Source organism: Anopheles stephensi, chromosome 2, assembly GCF_013141755.1.
Source record: "Anopheles stephensi strain Indian chromosome 2, UCI_ANSTEP_V1.0, whole genome shotgun sequence".
Taxonomy (NCBI): domain Eukaryota; kingdom Metazoa; phylum Arthropoda; class Insecta; order Diptera; family Culicidae; genus Anopheles; species Anopheles stephensi.
The window spans coordinates 10561631-10583566 of record NC_050202.1 but is presented as its reverse complement, the minus strand read 5'-3'; the positions used below and the strand labels follow the sequence as shown (position 1 = coordinate 10583566).

At 45.5% G+C, this 21936-nt stretch overlaps 1 protein-coding gene across 7 annotated transcripts in view; it reads right to left on the bottom strand.

Annotated features, from left to right (window-relative positions):
* Positions 1-3987: 3987 nt before the first annotated feature.
* The window catches only part of LOC118503899 (G protein-coupled receptor kinase 1), a 102322-nt gene continuing 84373 nt past the window's right edge, over positions 3988-21936 (bottom strand). For 6 of the 7 annotated variants that reach the window (XM_036037686.1, XM_036037682.1, XM_036037684.1 and 3 more), the window contains exons 6-14: positions 21706-21894; positions 11008-11199; positions 9891-10046; positions 7271-7597; positions 6678-6796; positions 6348-6566; positions 6061-6267; positions 5308-5470; positions 3988-5225 (exon numbers count right to left, since the gene is read on the bottom strand). In XM_036037686.1, coding sequence (XP_035893579.1) covers positions 4947-5225; positions 5308-5470; positions 6061-6267; positions 6348-6566; positions 6678-6796; positions 7271-7597; positions 9891-10046; positions 11008-11199; positions 21706-21894 — 1851 coding nt within the window. In that variant the 3' untranslated portion in view covers positions 3988-4946. The remainder of the gene's footprint in view (positions 5226-5307; positions 5471-6060; positions 6268-6347; positions 6567-6677; positions 6797-7270; positions 7598-9890; positions 10047-11007; positions 11200-21705; positions 21895-21936) is intronic. The other variant, XM_036037689.1, reaches the window with a different exon arrangement.

The window sequence follows — 21936 nt, the reverse complement described above, 5'->3', positions numbered from 1 at the left end:
GAGGGTGATTCGAAGGCGCGGGCGACCATTGCTTTGTTGGTTGAGGATAACCAACACAATCTCATCATGACAAAGAACACAGCGAAAGAGACATGGGATGCGCTCAAGGCACACCACCACAAAGCCACTCTTACCGGGAAAGTTTCGTTGCTGAAAGAGATTTGCAATGCAAACTATCATGAAGGTGAGAATATGGAAGATTTTTTATACGGCATGGAAGATCTCTACTCTCGGCTGGAGAATTCGGGTGAAAAACTCTCGGCGAACATGCAGGTGGCCATGATTTTGCGGAGCCTTCCAAAAGCATTTGACGCTCTTACTACCGCTTTGGAAAGTCGTTCCGATAAAGAGCTAACGATGGAACTTGTGCGGGCAAAGCTGATCGACGAAAGTGAGAAGCTGTACGGCGGAAAGGTGCAGGAGGAGCGAGTGCTGAAGGCGAAAAGTGAAGCAAAACCAGGCGCGTGTTTCTTTTGTGGTCAATCTGGCCATAAGAAACGGGACTGCAAAGAGTTCCTGAATCGGAAGAGCAGCGGGGAAGGCGAAAAGAAGAAAAAGAATAAGCCGAATAAAAAAGAACTAGTGAAAATAGTGCGCGAAAACGACACAAGTTCGTTTACGTTCATGGTTCGTCAGCCTGAAATTCGCGGTAACGATCGGTCGTGGCTAATCGACTCGGGTGCTAGTTCGCACATGTGTAGCGACAAAAGCGCGTTCACGGTAATGGAACAAAGCTTGCGTTCAAATGTTACCGTCGCAGATGGCAGCGAAAATCGCGTCGAAGGTGTTGGCGATTGCCTGATCAAGTGTGCGGTTGAAAACGGCGAAATAATTGAAATCACGCTACGGGGTGTGTTGTATGTCCCTACGCTGGAGGGAAACATGATTTCAATCGGTAAACTCGCGGAAAAAGGTGTGCGTGCAGTTTTTGACAACACCGGGTGCAAACTCGTTTACGGAAATACGATCGTCGCGGTCGCGGATAAAGTGAGCGATATGTATTGGTTGCGAATTGCACAGGATCGAGTGATGAAATCAGTCGTAAAAGAGCACACGAAAAATTGCCAACACACTTGGCATCGTCGTCTTGGGCACAGGGATCCAGCTGTCATCGGTGAAATGAAGCGGTACGACTTGGTGTCGGGTCTAAAAGTGGTCGACTGCGGTATCCGCTGGACCTGCGAATGCTGCATCGAATGCAAAATGGCACGCTCGCCATTTCCACCAGTTGCAGAAAAAACCTCGACAGAAGTGCTGGATATAATCCACAGTGATGTGTGCGGCCCAATGGAAGAAACGACCTTAGGGGGATGCCGTTACTATATGACCCTAATAGACGATCATAGTAGGTATACTTTCGTCTATTTTCTCAAAAAGAAATCGGAGGTCGAGAATAAGATTCGCGAATACGTGAAATTGGTTCAAAACCAGTTTGGCCGGAAACCGCGGATCATTCGCTCCGATCAGGGAGGAGAATACTTCAGTAAGGCGCTTCGAAAATTCTGTGCGGACGAAGGGATAAAGATGGAATTTACTGCAGCATATTCACCCCAGCAAAATGGTGTCGCGGAGCGGAAGAACCGATCGCTCACGGAGATGGGTCGGTGTATGCTTCGGGATGCAGGTATGCATAAGCGATTTTGGGCGGAAGCAGTCAATACCGCTTGCTACTTGCAAAATCGATTGCCGTCTGCTGCAGTAGATCGTACGCCATTCGAGATCTGGTTCGGCAAAAAACCAGATTTGACCAACCTGCGACTGTTTGGATGTGTTGGATACGTACTGATTCCGTCGGTGAAACGAAAAAAGTTAGACGTCAAGGCGGAGCGTATGACTTTTGTCGGCTATTCCGGCGAACATAAGGCGTATCGGATGCTAAACACTAAGACGGGAGAAATTCAAATCAGTCGGGATGTCCGTTTTCTTGAGATTGATGACGGATCCAAGGAGCAGACATACGGCGATCCCAAAATAGAGGATAATCCGACTGAAAGCGTTGAAATTGAGTGGTCTCTCGATGAAACGAAACAGGAAGCTAAAACCAACGTGGCCAATGAAACAACCTCCGAATCTGAATTTTACGGTTGGGATTGTTCAGACGATGGCTGGCCACGAGGTTTTTGGAACGATAATGATAACAATTGGCTTCGCGGACTGTGGGACGATGACGACACTGAAGCTGGAGCTGCGGAGCCGGAGGCGGTGCTGGATGTAATACCGGAGGCGATGCCAGCGGCTGTGCCAATGGTGTCGAGTACTCCCGTTCGTCGTTCACAAAGAGCGACAGCTGGCGTTCCACCGGCAAGATATGACGAAGAAGTATATCTGGCGAAGGAATGTATAACCGAACCAAAAACGTATAAGGAAGCTGTATCTGGTCCTCAGAGTGCCGAATGGAAATCAGCGATGGCAAAAGAAATGCAGTCCCATCACGAAAATGGAACGTGGGAGCTAGCGGAGCTGCCGCCGCACCGAAAGGCTATCGGGTCGAAATGGATCTTCAAGTGTAAAGCGGATGAAGACGGTCATTTCGTTCGGTATAAAGCACGGCTGGTGGCGCAGGGTTTCTGCCAGAAATTCGGGACGGATTACGACCTAGTGTTTGCCCCCGTCGTAAAGCAGATTACTTTCCGGACGATGCTGGTTCTGGCGAGTAAAAGGAAGATGTTAACAAAGCACGTTGACATAAAGACGGCGTACCTACATGGTCTTCTCAAGGAGGAGATTTTTATGCGCCAGCCACAGGGATTCGAGAGCGGTAACCCGAACGAAGTCTGCAGGCTGCATCGCAGCATTTACGGGCTCAAGCAGGCAGCTCGTGTCTGGAATACGAAGATCGACGACGTACTGAAAACAATGGGTTTCATCCAATCAACGGCGGACCCATGTTTGTACATACGCGAAAAAGCGGGTAAGTCCATTTTTGTTCTCATTTACGTTGACGATGTGATCGTCATATGTAACACGGAGGAAGAATTTTCTGAGGTAGTCCACGTCCTGACACTGAATTTCACGATCAGCGTCATGGGTAACCTAAGATTTTTTCTCGGCATACGAGTTCGGCGGAACGATGGGCGTTACTGTATGGACCAACAAGCTTACTTGGAACGAGTTCTGGAGCGTTTCGGCATGCTGGATGCTAAACCGTCCAAATACCCGATGGATCCCGGCTTCTTAAAACGAAAGGAGGAGAATGGCAGGAAGTTGGATTCGCCAAAAGCGTATCAAAGTCTCATAGGGGCTCTGTTGTACGCTGCAGTGACCAGCAGACCCGATATTGCAATCGCCACGGCCATTCTGGGCAGGAGAGTGCAAGATCCATCAGAAGCAGATTGGAACGAGGCCAAACGGATACTACGTTACCTCAAGGGTACACTGGATAGTGTATTGTACCTTGGAAGCGGCGAACAGAAGCTGGAGTGTTTTGTGGACGCCGATTGGGCAGGCGACGAGAGCGACCGCAAATCCAACTCGGGGTTCGTGTTTAAGTTCGGCGGCGGGCTCATCGGATGGGGCTGTCATAAGCAGAAGTGCGTGGCACTATCTAGCACCGAGGCCGAATATATTTCTCTTGCCGAGTGTCTACAGGAGGTAAAGTGGATCCTGAAACTGATGGCGGATGTTGGCGAGCAACTGGATGGTCCAGTTCTGGTCAACGAAGACAATCAAAGTTGCATTGCGCTGACTAAAGGAGACCGAGCCGAACGCAAAGCAAAACACATCGATACGAAATTTAATTTCGTGAAAGATATGGTTCGGGACGGCATCGTGAAACTGCAGTACTGCCCAACCGAACACATGCAAGCTGATCTGCTTACCAAACCGTTGCAAGCAGTGAAACTTCGACAACTTAGGGAAGCGATCGGAATAAAATCATTCAGTGTTGAGGAGGAGTGTTGAGCTTCTCGGTTTGACGCGACGAGTGCCTATCAGGCAACACGGAATGAGTGCCAGTCGGGCTACACTTTGTACAACACACACACACACTTTAACTTTGAATAAAGATTCATTCCTGCATCAAGCGTACAAGCGTCTACACGTCTTTTCCTTTGGGTGCAACAGTCCACTCGCTTTTTCCGCTTTGTTTCTCTTCTAGTTCAACATATCCCTCCATTGCCTCCATTCCACACGGTGGTGCCCGCATCCGCATAGTCTTAGTCAGAGTGTGTTGCCTGCCAAAGGCTTCCTCCACACTCGTTTATATCACGTCGTAATAATACAATACGAAATTGACACATTCATTATTCTAGAGTTATGTTGTTGTGTTGTTGTGTTGAAGTGTGTTTGTTTTTTCCTTTTTGTTTTTTTTTTTCACCTAGGACTGTGACACCTATTACTTGTTGCTTGCTTACGCGCCACGCAAAAAATCAAGGAATTGAATCTTCCAGCCCGGCACACACAGGCGGGAAGCGGCCACTTTGCCATCCGCTTTAAGTCTCAAAATTCTAAATACCACCGTCATGGGGAGCGCATATTGTTTCCGCGTAACACTGGCATTCTTTGGATGCGACCCTACGTTCAAATATCACTCTGCTGCTCAACTACTCAACACTGGTTACGCCAACGGTCAACAAGCCCACGACACGCTCAGTCACATTGAATTTGTGTGTACGCACGCACGCACACACGCACGAACGTTACGCACACTAATTAAAAAACAGGATGTGCATGCACACACGCACACAAAGAGCCGGTCTTGTGATCCTGGTCTTCATCCCGTGCTTTGTAAACGTTAGGTGGTCGTGCGCAGCAGGTGCGTGCGTGCGTGCGTGCGCGTTATAATTTTAATTTTCACTAGTAGAAAAAACCCGTTTTTTGCAACTCGGAGTCATGAAAGTGGTTAATACTTAGGGGCACGCTTATGTGTCCTTGCACTTCATCTTCAGCAGCGGTTCCTTCAGACGATTCGGTTCTATGAAGCAGGACCGAGATCGCAACAGTAACCGCTAGTTAGAGCCGCCGTTCGCGTTCTTCTGACCACCGGCAGCGATCACACCACCGCCGCCCGCTGCCGCACCGCCACCACCACCACCACCACCGCTCGAGATAACCATACCGCCCGCGGCACCGCCCAGCTGCTGCTTACCGTCCGGACCGCCGGTACCCCGTTGGCCCTCGGTACCGTAAATTTTGCCCGCCTTTTTCGCCATCGAGCCGAGCAGCTCCTGGCTTTCTTTGTGTGCGGCGCGCAGTGATAAGGCCCATTCCTTCAAACCGATTTCATCCTGCACGAAAAAGAGGAAAGAAGACGATTAGCATCATGCGTTGTGCTGGGGGGTTTTGCGCCAATGGGAGCGATCGATGTACCGAGTTCGTTAGGATCAGCTTGCCGTCGCGGATACCGTCGCGAAACCGGATCTGTACGCACTGTTCGTTCTTGAACTGGACAAAGTCCGGCGATACCTCCTCGATCTGATCCATGAACACCAGTTCCGGTTTGGTGCTGCCACTTTCGGTGTGCAGCTCCAGTCTGCAATGATAAGAAGAGTGAAGATTGTTAGTAAAATTAGTCCTGAACGGCGCAAGGCACTACGGGACGGATAGATCCATGTCTTGATTGGAAGGTATTAATACGTTTCCATATCTTTTAAACACTCATTTCTCTAACGAGCTACGTAGATTCTGAATTACATCTTAGATCATCAACATCCTCATATTCATGTGAAATACTACTCGAAATAGGTCGAAATAGCTTTACATTAGACGGGCGGTCCGAGGACCAAGGCGATAGCGACTCCGGTCTTCACACGGCAAAACCGGGAATCAAATCCCATCTCGCTGGACCTTTTTATCCAGCTACGGGTAAATCCAAGCCACAGAAAGCCTAAAATGGCATTCCGAAACCGTCCGAGGTTGTAGTGCCATTTAAAAAAAGGCTTTTTTATTAGGTTTTAAAAGTATAAATTTTGTTTCATTATTATTTACTATTTTTATATGAAAAACAAACCATGAGAGCATGGGAATCATAACGTCAAGGCAAAACAAAACTAGGACCTATGACCGACACACGTCCCATAGTGAGGCAAACAAAAAAAAAAACCAAAAGCCCTACGTACGTACCTGTTAGGATAGAGTTTGGCGTAGCGCGTCTGCCAGACGGACGCGAACGAACCGCCATACTTTTTAATATACCCGTGTAGTATGCAATCCGACTCCTTCTCGTCCGCATCGAAGCGCTGCTTCTGTTTGGCTTTGCGCTTCTGTTCCACCTTGTCCGCCTCCGTGTTGACCGTTTCGAACACCGTTTCGGCCACCTCCTGCTGCCATCTGCGAAGGAAAGGAAAGGAAACGCAAACGTTTAGCTGTGAACCTCGCCATCGCTAGCGAAGGGGCTGGAGGTACGGTACCGTTCGGAGATCGTTAGCGGGAAGTATCGGTACAGCTCCTGGTCCTGTTCGGTCAGCTTGATGCCCTTCGTGTCCTCCTCGTCGAACGACCCGATATCGAACGCATCCGCGGCATTGACCTCACCGCGCGGTGGTATTAGCGGTGGCGTATACTTCTGGTAGTACACCTGGTTCCAGTCGATGCCGGCAAAGAACGGATGTGACTTGACCTCCTCGGCACTAGAATGTTGATACGAAGCATGCATTATTTATCGACTCCCGGGGATGATGAACACACACAAACACGGGTGTGTGTGTGTCTATGTGTTTATGTGTGCCTGGTCGACTTACCCGCCACCCTTACAGCCTAACCGCTTGTCGATGTCGCGCTGCAGCAAGCCCTCCAGCAGGTCTCTCAGTTCTTTGCTGAACGATTCCGGCAGCTCCACGTTCTGCAAGGAGGAAGGTTGCTTTTTTAAAACAGCCATTTAATATTCATACACAAATTCTGTTCGCATCGTTGGGTTATGGTTAGCTTAGGGGGGAGGGCGGGGCGGGGAAGAGAAAGGATTTAAAAAGACTCTTCAAGGACTGAAGGTGGTAGTAGTGGTGGTAGTAGCAGTAACTAAGGGGGCGAGATGGGGGCTCTTAATCTAAGTGGAAAGAAAGAAAACTTACTCTTCAATTTTGTAAGTGATTTGGTTTTGTTTGCGTTTCGTACAACAACATCAACCGTGCCAAAACAGAGCCACTTGAAAGTGTTTAATTTTTCTTTCTTAAAAACCTTCTTTTTGGTTTCTTTTTTTTTTCTTCTTTGGTGTCGAGTCGAGCTTTAAAGCGATCGTCCCTCACAAAGAACAAAAAAAAAAATCCACCAAGGAAGGTTGGACACAAGGTGCCAGGTGCCAGGTGTTTTTATTTGAGTAGAAAATGTTTCAACCTACCATCGTTAGTGTCATCCGGTCGATCTCATGCTTGTCCTTGGTTTTGTGCTGCCGGAACGGCGAGTGGCCCTTGAGCAGTTTGTAGAGCATGCAGCCGAAGCTGAACCAGTCCGCGCTCGAATCGTACGGCGTGCCCTTGGACAGCACTTCCGGCGCCATGTATCCGTGGGTGCCGACCGAGGCGTGCGGTTTCTTTTTGCTAAAATCACAGGCCAGCCCGAGATCGGAGATGCGCACGTGGCCATTTTCGTCCAGCAGTATGTTGGCCGGCTTCAGGTCCCGGTACACGATGAACCGCTTGTGCATGTGTTCGAGTCCCAGGATGACCTGTGTAATGAAGGGTGGAAAGAAGATATTTGTTAAACATATTGTTGAAATTACAAAGTTATACTTAATAATTCGTAGTTTATAGTTTGTTTGTGAGTTAATATGATTCATTGTTGAAGAATAAGTTAAAATTAACCCTACTTTAGGCAACCGGCTATCCAGACAGCCAATTCGATTTTCTTTTGCTTCTTTCTTCGATTCGAGGTGTAAGATTGGGTTCCGATCGACTAAAAATGTGCTTTATAGTCATCTTCATCCGACAATTTGCCTTTAATTTTCTGAATTGGTTAATCTCCTTTTTATGAATTATTTCCAATACTCCTATTTCCTCCTATATCCTACAATATTTATATGAAAATCAAACGAGCTTTTCTTCTTTCTATTGATGTAATTTTTTTTCTCAATCCCAAGTCCTTTTTGAGGTATGAATTTTCAAAGATTGAAACATTGGTTTTTTTCCAAAGATTGAAACATTGATCAAAAATAAATATTTAAGTACTTTATGCTATTTTTGGGACCATCCAATGGCAGAGGCAGTTACGGCGCGGGTTTTCAAACGGCAGAACCGGGGTTCAAACCCCATTCAGACCACCTCCTCGAATGTAGAGCTAACTGCGTTACAACGAGTAAAATTAAGTCACAGAATGCCAGAAATGGCAGGCCCGAGACCTCTCGTGGTTGTAGTGTCAAGGACAAAAAATCCTCTAGTAAACTAGTGCAGTAGTATCTCTCGAGAGAGATTCTCTCTCTTATTTAAGGAAAATAGAGCTATAATCCAATCTGGGCCATTCCCCTAAAGTGAGGAGTGACTATCCAACTGAGGACTAAGAGGTTCTTAGACCAAGAAGAAGATGTATATTTAATAAAGAACTGTTTGGTTTGGTAATATAAATAGGTAAAGGAGAAAGACTTTGATAAAAAACATTTTACTAAATCACCTAAAACCGTGCTCCCGGAACGATCGGACTGCGGCATCTGGTTATGAGATAATTAAAACATTTTTAATATCAATTTTCTCCTTTAATTGAAGAACAAAATCCGGTTCATAAATTGAACAATTGGTCCACATCAAAATGAACGTTTAATTGCATTAAAGTTTAAGATTACGATCATGTCCCCCTCGAGCTACCATTTGTGTATCGCTTCCAGGAGCACATAATCAATTGGAAAACGCGATAACTTAATTTTACTTTTGTCGCAGTGTGCAAGTGTGTGAGCGGTGGTTCCGGGAAGCGATGGCCGCATCGCCCTTAAACGGTAACGTAATTATTCTAAATTGCTAACTGAATTTCTAAATTATTGCTTCAATCCGCGAGGTGCCGGGTTGGTGGTGAGTGCAGCCATATTCTGGGCAGCCAGCCAGCCAGCCAGCAAGCTAACCACCGTACATCGGAAATGATTTGAATGTTACAGTTTAAAATCAATTCGCGCGAAACGAGCTGCGGCAAGAACCTTGGCTGGTGGTAAGCGTTCGTGTAATTTAATTAATTTGTCTCGCACACGTGCCCCGAGTACGGTGGCATGGAATGCCACTAATTCTGGATACATTTTCGATAGGTATTTCCAATTAGGAAAGGGAATTGTACAGTTTATAAAAAAAGGACATTCATTCATGTGGTTCTAGAGAAACAATTACCACGAATTTATAGCTTCTGATTTTACCTTCTCTTTCACAATAAAAAACAGCGTCGAGGAAAAAAAATACTGCTAAATGAAACCCCCAAAAGAGAGGCAACCCATCCCCCCCATTAATCATCCACAAATCGAAGCATTAACTAATGTCTCCGGTGAATACGGAATACTGCCCAAAAAAGCGCAGCAAAAACAGTGACAGGTGCACTTACTGTATGCTGCTCTACTAACCGACACACACACACCTTCCGGTCAATCGTTGGCACATAGCTCCAGTGTGTGTAATAAATCGATCGTTAAAAAGTTCCACCGTAATCAGGGACCGATGTGTCATGGCACGAAATGAACCATAGCTCTTTAGCTGCCGCCCCGACTCATGCTCGTTAATCATCATCTAACGGACTGCACTGCGAAAGGGGGGCCATTTCCCGGTGTGCTTCAAACACTCGTCCACCGGATAGTTTGGATTAACAGCACGGTCAATACAGGTGTGCCTGGGACGCTGGGGTCGGTTCGGAAAAGTTTTCCAAACGGATCCAGACGAACCCTGGGACAGTTCCACCATAATTAAAGGCAGCTCCACAGTGCTCCGGGTGAGATTAATGCTTGAAGGAAAGCCAAGTTTTGTGCTTCGGGACGCACGGTTGCACATGTCACTTACCTCGGCCGCGTAGAACTTCATGTCCGACTCGTTGAAGACACCGTGCTGGGACAGATGGTAGTGCAGGTCGCCACCGTTCATGAGGTCCAGGATGAAGCAGAGCTTGTCCGGCGTGTGGAAAGCGTACGTCATGCACACGATGAATGGGCAATCGACCTGGGTGATGATGATGATGGCACGGGCACCCGGAAAAGAAAGAAACGGATGTGAAGAACGCATGAGTAACGTCGTGGGCGCTAACAGTACGAGTACAGCTGTTGAGAGGCTTCCCATTCTCCTTGTTCCCCCTTTTCTCTCTTCATCTGAGGGACATCGCGCGCGCACACACACACACACACACACACACACACACACACACAAAGATCAGAGCGGACCTGCCAAACAACTTGAGGCAAGCTCGGTTGTGTCTATGACGGTTTAGTGGGAAAGTTTCGGTGCAAAACTTTTCATATTAAGTGCTGCAAACTGCTGATGCTACGACGCTAGGCTAAAGTAATTGATGGACGTCAAATGACGTAAGTGAGGACCCTCCCGCCCTCTCTCTCTCTCTCTCTGTCGGGCAAACTTTTTCCTTCTTGGGGGGTGATGATGCTTCTGTTCTTTGAAACGCTACGTCGCTCGTGTCCGGGCGACGACGAACGTTCGGGAAACGTTGACGACACTTGTACGGCCATATGATGATCATTCCGGCCTTCTAGGACTTTCCGGTTCCGTTTTCGGGTGCTCTAGCTGCCATGTCTTGCTTAATCTTCTACCGGGCCATTATAAACGACTCTTCCATCCGCATAATGAAGCGCACGAACACTTGTCGGGAAGTTTTGTTCCCAAGTTGAGTGCGGGGCAGACCGATTCTGCTGTCCTTGGCACTCCTTCCTGCGGAAAGAATGGCCGAAGCAGTGTCCTGAAGTCAACACGTGACGAGTAAATGTCGGATTTATGGAACCGTCTGCCGACTTTGCAGGGCAATGTGTGTCAAGCACCTTTGCAGTGCTGTGAAATGCGCCGCAGTTATTAAAATGTTAACAATCACACAGACACACTCTTAATACGCAGTTTTGGAATGGGTATTTTCGTAGCTCGTTGCGCCCCTGACCGACAATCCCAGCGCAAAACTTACCCCCGTGCTGACGAGTGACAGCATTGTCCGTTCGTTCAGTGCTAACGTTTCGCCCTGCTTCATTTTGATGCGCTTCTTGTCCAAGCACTTCATCGCGTACATCTTGCCCGTGTCCGCCTTGCGGCAACCGTACACCTCGCCGAATCCGCCCCGGCCGATGATCCGATGGACGCTGAAATCGTTCATCGTTAGCTGCGTGGAAAAAAGAAAAAAGAGCGAGAGGAGAAGGTGTGAGAAAGATACAATTAAACTGCAAACAATATGGAACAACTTGTGTATGTATGTGTGTGTGTGTTTTGTTGCTTTTCATTGGTGTGTCTTTACGCGGTGGGCATGGGAATGAGGAGCGAATGTGTCAACCAATTTTTTGTTTTGTACGAAGTGATGGAGACGCCTGGTCGTTTACGCAAGTCCAGCGGTTTGGCTGTTACAAAGTGAGGAAGTTTAGAGTCGTTCAACTAAAGGTGAAAATGAATGCCAATAGCGAAAAAAGCTTTAACGTAACACACTATCCATTAGAGACGAAGTAGGCGCGAGTATTCGATTGTAGGATTTAAAATGGGACAGTTGACGCTAATTTAAAAAATGTTGAAAATTATTTATTTTAAAATCCAAATAGACTAATTTCCGCCATTTGGTTAGTCAACATAATGTTCGAGACGTTACGTGAAAGATAGAGTTAAATATCAAATAATGTGGAACAGATTGTTTTGAATATTCCGTTGACGCTTGGTAGAGGAGGATGCAGGCGCGTAGTCATTTATAAAAATATCACGTTCATTAGGGCATGTGGGTCACAATTTTTTTTATCAAGAAATTCTCATTATTGAAATAAATTCCTAGAAGATCAAAAGATCAAGATCGAGATTTGTTTTTCTCAGGCTATTTATGTGAAGCTGGATGGAGACGCCTGGTCTTTCACGCGAGTTAATGTGTTAAATGGTTTTCCTATTGAAAATTTATCAAGAATAACGACGATACTTAAACCATACAGATTTAAATGCATTGACAATTTTGGGTTGACTCTATGAAAAAAAAATTGTTTGAAAATAATTATAATACTATTTGAATGTATTTAATCATCAAATAAAACTAGCTATCATTAATGAGGAAGGTTTCCCAAAAACATTCCAAAGAAACATTATAATCAAAAACATTTTCTTCCCATTTCCCCGAAGTAGCTGATTAATAGGCGCTATATTTCTTTTTAAATGCATGTATCAACCTTATGTGAATCTAATACCACCCCACTTGGGGGCAACCATCGAAAGCTGACAGCATCAAATCAACGACACACCATGAAAATGCGGGATCAATCAACGTTGCACTGCGTAGATTCCAGCACCTTTCCCACCCACAAACCGATAAACTCCACAATCTCCCACAGGGAGGCCAAACAGGATCTTCTTCGACTGTAATGCTTTGTATGGTAGGCATTTTCTTTCTGCGTGCCCGTTTTGCTTACAAATCACGTACCTCCGGCGATCCGGACCCGCGGGATTAGCAAAACGGTCGCACAATGAAACAATCCCTAATGAAGCACATTTACGCTGGCCACCAGGGCAGATATGCTGCAATCAGCACGAAAGCACGCTTCTAATCCACGATCGATTTCAAATTTTGGAGTGCGACCTCCTAAGTCTTTAAGGTGAGTAAGGAGCAAAACAAGATAAACCAGCACTGATAGACATTAGCAAAGGAAGAACGAAATGATTTCTCGACGATAAAAGAGGCAAGATAACGAGAACGGTTCGGGCTTTTATTGCTGGTAATGGTAAGGGTCGTAGGAGCCTCGAGGGCGTGAGGGTGGGGTGTTCGATTGCTCCGGAGCGAGATAAAACCGTACGGAGCACACGATTTGAATGCCTACACCGCGCGTGTCCGCATTGGCCATTAAACTCGTCGCGGTTTGCATGCCGAGCCGTTTCGTGCGGTTTTACGATTAGATAATTCGATTAATTAACTAACACGCGCACTCGCGGGGCTCGGATGGGCTCACGTTGGCTCGGTGTTTCGTTTAGGCAAGGTAGGCTTAGTACGGAAGTGCTTACGATTCAATTAAATGAAAACCGGGTAGATATTTTGAAATTGGTGAGCATCGTCACGAGAAACCCTTTAAATATTTTTTTAGTGAGCATTTGAAATCGAAGTGCTACAAAATTTGCTACAATTTGTAGTATTCATAAATTGACTAAATAAAATAATCAATACGAATTCCTATCTTATAAAATCTACTACTACAAATCTTATCTCCCCTCTGCAAAATTCGATCACGCCGCCCGGTTTGACAGTTTCATGACCCTCTTTTTCTTGGGGGGCGGCATTTGTTTTGCCCCGAATCCGTCCACCAGCCGAAAGAAGCTTAATTAAATTGGTTTAAAATGATATCGAAATCTTTTGCCGACGAGCACCGGCCGATCGGGCGGATCGGGAAATTGGCTGATAGAATTGAAAGAAAATTTGAACCGAACAAAAAACAAACCAACACAAAAGAAAAAATAAGAGCAAAAAACCGGTCAGAAAATCTGTCACCAGCACACTCTTTTCGCACGGTTTTTGGATTTTATTTCCGACACCCGCAAAAACTGTCAGGCGCAGCGCGCACAAAAATGATGAAACCATCGAGATCGAGGAGGGAAAGAGGGGGGGGGGGGGGAGGGTGAGGGGATGTGGCGCACAGTAGGAAATATAGATCACGAACACTCGCTAATTGAATTCCTCGATTTCAATTTGCCGAAGATTTGTCCGTCCTCATACATTCTGGCGGCTTCCAGACCTGAAGGACGACGCCACTTCACCGCGAGTGCTGGTTTGGAAAATTCATCCACACGAGCAGAAAGAAATAGGTCGAACAAAAAAAAAAAAATAAAAGAGAGAAAGAAAACACACGAATGCAAACGAAGAATGAAGTTGAGTTTTGGGTTGAAAAGCCGGAAGCCATGCCAGGGCGGATTCTGATCGAAATGTGGAGATCAGAAAACCTGTCCAAATACGGTGCGCAATCGAAATCGATGAATCGCGAATTTAAAATACATAGCGAATATCTTGAAGCGAAGACTCGCATCACGTTGGCTTTAAAATGCCTCGACAATTCTGGTCCGAGCTGAACCATTCACTAACGTCCCATCGTATCGCCGTACGTCAACCATCTAGCATCAAAGTAGGTAACGTGTAAAATCGTTTTGAGGAGTCGTTTAAGTTGTGTGATTGGATGATTGAATTTCGGGCGATACGCTTCACTCGCGTTCACTCGCAGCTCCCATCACAAATACGATAAAAAAGACGGGGAACGTCTTTTGAGGGCCACGTCAAACGGAAATCTTCCTGGCAAAGGCACAGTGGGCATTTGACAGGGAATATCGCCTGAAACAATCGTGCATTTCACATAGTAGTAAGTATTTAGTACAACTATTTTAGGTTTTTTCTCGCCAGAGGGCATTACTGAAATGAGACTATCACCCTCGGTATGGACTTTGTTCGCTGAGATACGGTTCGACGCGTACTTCATAATTAGTTCATTACCCCTTAGAAATCTTGCCTTCTTTGATTTAAAACCAATGACAGAATGATAGAGTATTAATTCTACCTCCGGGTTTGAATCTAGTAGGCGTACTTTTTAAAGTGAAATAAATTACCATTGAGTGCTAGGAGTGATCGAATCTCGGCGAAATAAGTCCTTGCTGAGGGCGCTTATGAGCTATCTAACATGTAATAGACGATTCCGATAGCTCCACAGTTACTGAGAACGAAGAACTAGAAAATTTCATAGAACTCTCAGAAGCTTCATAATCAGCAAAGAACTACCCAATGAAGCTAGCGTTTCATAATAATAGTGCGTGTCGCGCTATCTTTCTTATCTTTAAAATAGTAAGCTCACAGCTATTAGTTTACTGATGTGAGGCCTCAATCGGTTTAGCTAAGCCCTTGAGCTCACTACAGGCCATCATAGCAGTACCATGGGATTCCGATAGAGGGCGTCGCTCTACTTATCTTTCGGAGCGATTCACTGAGAAGCAAAACATTGAAATTTCACCGCTATTTTGCATAAAATGTTTGAAAATTGCTCTTAACGATGATTTATTCTAAAATATAGCTTATATTTCCTAATCTATCATATCACAATGATTGTATGACTTCGGCCATCTTCTAAACAAGTTTTAAGTTAGCTTCAAAATTTCATCTCAAGAAGATCCTATTGTACGAAGGAAAAAAAAATCAATTGGGCAATATTAAGACTTGCCAAGCAGAAACAGGGGACCTTCTTTGAAGAATTACAATTATCCCACACATACTTCGTTACTGGCTACTGATACACGCCCTGACACAAAAAAATTGGGAAGATCGAGCCTCGCTCGATACACTAATTACCCAGAAGCAATCATTTATTACTGTGCCTTTGAACGACACCCCAGCGACACCACTGTGTCATCTTCCCCACGGTGGGTGAAAGGATCAGTCGTGCGCCGGGCACAAAGGGAATCGACGCCACTCTGGTGCTGAATAAATATCACGTAGCTGTCATTATCGTTATTTTTTACGACTTTAAGCGCGTATGAGTTATCGCGGGGAAACGGATCCGGCGGCGATGCTACCGACTACGGTCGCTCGTTGCCGTACAAGTGGACGACGCGTCGCTGTTCCCGTTTTTTGCTTGCGTCTTCCTGCCAACGGTGTCTTCCCTTTGCTCCGATCGTTTCGATAGCAAGCGCTCGCGCGACTATGTATGCGTGTGGATATGTGGCGAGGGGGGAAATGTGAAAGGATCAACACATTTCACTGCGATTTTCTCCGGCGTGTGGTTGTGTGTCGAGTCAGCAGCAGCTCATTTCTAAAGCCAACCCGAAAGTGCCCGATGGATTTTATCTACGATGATGGTGAGACTTACAACACACACACACACTCTTCTTCTTCTTCTTTGGCACTACAACCTCGAGAGGTCTCGGCCTGCCATTTCTGGCTTTCTGTGACTTAATTTTACCCGTAGTAAAGTAGTCAGCCTTACGTACGGGGAGACGGTCTGGATGGGATTTGAACCCCGGCCCTGCCGTGTGAAGACCGGCGCCGCTGTCGCCTCGGCCACCGGACCGCCCCCACACTCACTCAGGAGTCGAGAAAAAAAAAGCACACCAAACGAAACCAAACGAAACGAAAAATCCGCCCAGCAAAGCGAAGTAAATGCTAAAGTCGAAAGAAATGGAGAATGAAATCAAGTCATTTCATTCCTCATCGGTGGAGCGAAAAAATGAAATCACTCATCCGGTTAAGCTTCTCCGTTCCATCGCGGGACACACACACACCGTGCCAACCAAACGGCCACGGTAAAAGCTTGCACAGGACGCATCGCTTGATGAGTGTGCGGCTCCGTGTGCGTGTGTGTGTGTGTGTTGGGGGCCCGGTGATGATGGCGCGTTGGTTCCATTATTGGTGAAAATGGGAAAAAGTGTCTGCTCTCCGGTGGAAAGATAACGAAACATGTTGGACCATGCCGCCGGCCACATGTGCCGGTGACGGTTTCGGTTGAATAACGCCGGAGCTTTTTGGCGGGGGGGCACGTTCTACCGTCTCCGAAAAGGGGGCACAAATTGGTTCGATCTTCGAGTGATTTCACTGTCAGTTTAAATGACAGTGTGCTTAACAAAAGCGTGGCGTGGAGCGGCTTGTTTCAGCAGAGAAGAAGCATGTGTCTCGTCATAAAAAGGGTAATCATTTTTGCCTGAAGGTTTTTAATATTAAATAATAAGTTGCATGCTTTGTGAGGGCTTCAGGAGAGCTGTTTTTTAGCGTACTTGGAGGTTATAACCTCCTTGTGCCTGGTAATGATTAACGGTCTTCCAGAAACCCTCATGCTTTTGAGCTTATGGAACTCTGTCAGGAAAATGAGTGCACGGGTGTTTAATTTAAAAAATACAATTGTTGGACAAATGAGGGGGTTTACACAGTCGCTCAGTCATATGAAATCGCCTGAATCTTTTGGCGCAACTTTCACATGGCCACCGTTAACCCACAATGCGGCATCGTCAATTTCAAAATAACATGGGGATGTTCAAAGTGTTATTAAGCCAGTTCGTTTTATGTTAAGATTTGGCTGTACAATTGACTTCTGACACTTAGATGCATTCAACTTCAAGAAATTACAATTATACACATTAATTTAACGAAGAAATCATTTGTATAAATACTAATTATATGAAATCAACAGTCATTTCGCTTTATACATCCTATTTTGTTCAATTAAAATTAACGATTCCATAGCAAAAACCCTTTTTTTATAAATTCAATATTTGCTACACCATTTTGAGATTCACGATGATGAATTAAGGGTTTACGGTAACAAAGTGGCTAATCGTGGAAAACTTCAAGCGCTTTACGATTTCCGATTGGCTGTGTAAACCCCTGTAAACACTTGGACGATTGGCTTGGTTTGACTCACTACTTATAGAAAAGCTCTACACAAAAAAAACAGAGACGGAGAAGCCATTATACATGGATCTGGCTCGAATAACTACTAAAAAAAGCTCTAGATCAGGAAGCTTTTGTGTAAGAAGCTTACAAAAGAAAGGCTAATCCTATGGATTTTTTAAACAGAAATTGCAAAAGAGGATTAGCAAAAAATAGATAAATAATTTAAAGAGTTGAAGTAGGATTTTATAATCCTCCAGAACAAATTTTCTCAAACGTTTCTTGGAAAAATGGATAATCCCCTTGATAAGCCTTCTATTCAGATTTTTTCAACATCTGGCTTTTTTCCCAAAACATGGTATAATGCATGTATTCCCACTCGCCTGTCTCGCATTGCAGCACTGATTTACATTATTTAAAATTTACATGATTTATTTACATGCACCTGTACACATATTCCGCTCTGCTATTGATCGGTGTGGATTGTGTATGGTTGGAAAACAAATGCAGCTCCAGTTTAATATAACCATCACCGGATAAATATTTAAACCTGCTGTATAGACACACACACGGCTTATTTCCATTTTCAAAGGGGGAACAATCCAACAAGGAACGAGGTGTATACTAAACCGACCTCCCGGAACACTCCGGAACGACCGGAACCGTTTATCGTGACTGTTTTTATTATTTTACTTCCGAGCGCACAGAACGGCAGGCACACCGTCGATATTGCGGAGCAAAAGTTTCACCTATCAAAGCATAAAACCTCATAAAAACTAATCTAATCAGACGAGAGTTTCAACTCGAAACTCCGGTCCCAAAGAGGGGAACGAGCCTTTCCGTTTTCTTTTCGTACAAAATGGCCAACTTTTTTTTTATTACACTTCACAACGATTTGTGGCCGTACCGTTTTACGCCCTATGAACTTTTGGCGTGGGACCAGAGCACGCAAAATAGTCTACAAACAAACAGCGACGCCGTGTGGAAAGAATTGCCTAACGCTAGGACACTTATGGTCGGCGTTTTTTTTTTTGGCAATCGAGTTCGGACCGAACGTTGGGGAGCCCAAATCGCCACCAGAGTGTTGATGGAGGCTAAGGGTAATGAAAATGTTGGACGTTTGTATTCAGATAAGGTTCGTATCGTCCGGCCGGACAACATATGGTGCGCTGGAGTGCCTCACCACAGTCTTTAGTATCGTACTAATAATTGCCTTAAAAAAATAGAAGCAACTATGAAAGCAGCAAACCTTATTCCATCCAGAGAAACTTTTTCAGCAGGAGAAGTGTTTTTACAACTGGCGCTTTTGCTTTTTGGAGGGAGCGCTGGGAACGCTGGGAGCCTGAGTTTGTTGGCTAGGGCACAGGTCCTAGCAGGTACTAGGGCACACTAGGCAGATTGCTTTGCAGTGGGAAATGTGATTAGTGAAATTGAAAGCAGGCAGAATAAAATGGTTTGTGAAACATGATAAAAACTATGAGGAGCAAACCATTAGAGAAGATTAAAGGGCAGGATACAAAAGTATTATTAAATTGTTTTATAGGAACATCAAAGTGATTCTTTTCGGGGGACGAAGCGAGTGATCGAAATGAAGAAATACAGGATTTCTCAGGCCAGTTCAGGAACATTAAACGCTTCTTCGAAATAGTAAATACGATTCGGACCTAGTAACCGTTTTCTTCAAGATCAAACTCGAATTTGAAAAGCGCGTAGTTGAGAGATCTGTCAAGCAGCTCGTTTATACTGCATGGTTCGATGCTCCATTGTAAACGTTGTTTCAATTTTAAATTTTTAACCGTTAGCGCTTCGGCATTCTAGGCATGATTTTCATTTTAAAACATTATTTAACTTTAACAGTGACTCGTATGTATATTTTGTTGCAAAATCTTTAGAAATTTTAGTATTTATGAATTGGTTTGAAATTTTGTTTTCCGCTGTTGAAAAAGGGCTACCGGGTCCAAACTGCATGTACGATTGTACCGGGGAAGCATTTTTGGTAAAAGCGATTTTTGGAGGCTGATTTTTGTAATTCATAAGCTTTCTTCAAAATTTACTTTTTAAGAGGCAGAATTTAAAAATACAAAAAAGGAAGAATCTCAATATAGAATATTGAGAAATAATTGCAGCAGAAAGATGTCAGACTCTTTCTCTCTCTCTGATGTGTTATTGCTCTAGCTGCACTAGATTAAGCGGAGACAGAGGCCTCACCGTATGCCTATCGTAGCCATTGAAGCTTCGTCCGTATGAGCGATTAGGCCCTGTTCCGGCCACACATTACAACCGGATATGGGAGAGAACGAAACGGTACGTTCGTGCATGATCAAAGGCAAAGATAAGAACCCGTCCGGAAGAGGCAGAACCCCGGGCAACAGTACAACGAACTACCACAGTACTAGCACACATCATGCGACAAGTTAATGACATTCTACTACTTTACGTACCACTCGGGCAAAGCCTTTCCCTTCCAGCACGGAACGGTACGGGAACGAGACCCCATGTTTGGTGACTTGTTTGCCTTACACACCTCCGGGGCAACAAAATCCCGGACTGCTTTCGTGTTGGAGAAAAGTTTTCCAACTAGCCGCCGGCTGACAACAGGAGGCACCAAAACACTGTACCAAGCAGTCAACAGGGTGCTACTTACTGGCTCATTTAGCTTCCGGCTAGAGGCAAGGGAAGCTAGAATTGAGTACATGGCCCGTTTGGTGTAAGCGTGTGACATTGAAAGCTGTCGACGGGAGCAACCTTGCATTTTTTGTTTGCTTGGTTCTCTGTCCTCCTATACCGATGCTTTCAAACAACCTGTCACCACGCGGGATAGGAGAATTTAGAATTCCGTTTCAGGAAAGAGGAAACGTACGATGATAAACGTCCGACGTGCGAGGACTGGTAACGAGTGGAAGTTATCACCATCAAGCGTGTGTGAAATTTCCAGAGGCAAGGCCAAAGGGACAAAACAAAAAAAAAGGGGGAGGGCCTACGTTCAAAGTGATATTTTCCGTTCAGAAGCTGATCTGAATACGCAAAAACCTGACAAGAAATCATCTTCGTTCTTCTTCTGCCAGGAGCATTCGACTTGCCTAACATACTCGTTCCTCAAAAGTACTGCTATAGAGAAAAAAAAGGGTGAAGAATATTTTATTCCCTCCCGGGTGATAAAGCTTATCGCGAGACAGTCAGCAGTCGCCACGTCAGCGTCGGCCGGCACACCAATATTCTAATCAGATTTCTCCACTAGCGCCATGCTTGGGAAGCGCAAATTCGCTTCCTAATCCACCTTCCCCAAGGGAGAAAACGAATCCGGATCGCACGGCTACGCACCGAAGAAGGGAAAAAGCGCGGGAGATAAGTAGATCCGATGGAGGCGCCTGGTCGCTCACGGAAAAAAACTTGCGTTTCGCGACGCTAAGCACAACCGTCCCGCCAAGGGTATACGATAGTCTGCTGACTCGTGGGAAATGCCGGTGGAAAAATCCGATAAATAAGGATTCAGTCAACTGCTAGCTAGCAATGGCATCCACACTTCGATCGGTCGGTCGGTCGTCGACACCTTCGGGGGGGATGAGATTTATTATTTACCCTGTTTAAGACTGGTCACATTTTTTTCTGGAGGCAAAAGGATACTCCTCACGGTTACCTTAAGGGCAGAACTGCGTAAATTAACAATTAAAATCTGTATGTATGCACAGAAACAATCTAAAGCTCGCCTTCGCCTTCGTTCAACACTGCCGATAGATTTCAACAACCAGTTTCACAGTATTAATTCCTGGAATGTCCTGCAATCAAGTGAACCGGTTGAACTGCCCACATCGAGTTCTATTCTAGGAATGCTACGAAAATCAAACGAAAGGTACCAACCGGAGTAACAGCCGGACAGTGGACAGGATGCAGATTTGCACCCGTCGTCCTAATGCGAAGGACCTTCTCCACCGGCCACAACGTGAGAGAACTCATGGTGGCTAAAAATAGAATCAGTTGGACCCAGGTGAAGGTGAAGGATTCATTCACTTTTTCAGCTCGCCAGCCCCTTCTTTCATCCCGCCTTGTCCCACAGGTTGGCGAGAAGAGCGAGAAGCGACAGTCTAAAAATAGCCAAATCCACCAACCAGTCCAGCGCCATTTTCAATTCATTCTGAACGATTCGAGGAAAAAGGCGTGAAGTGGATCACCAGGAATGGTTCTGGATCGCGAGGTGAATTATCAAATTTCCACTCCATTTCCCGTGTGGAGGAACCGTCCGTTGCACGGGTACGGCACGTATCTGTCTCGTTGTCGACGACCCTGATTTTTTCCACCTACCTGTATGTTGAGTTCCAGGTTTTTCCACTGGCAGAAGCGGGTGTACTTGTCGCTTTCGAGAAACTTTCGGAACGGTTCGCCCCGCAGATGGTGGAATATTTCCTCGATGTACGGCTCGAACAGGTTCACCGGCACCTCGTTTTTCATCAGATACTTCTGGACGTGTGCGACCGCTTCCTTGGAATATTCCTACAATAATGAGAGAGAGAAAGAATGAATGAATCAAACTAG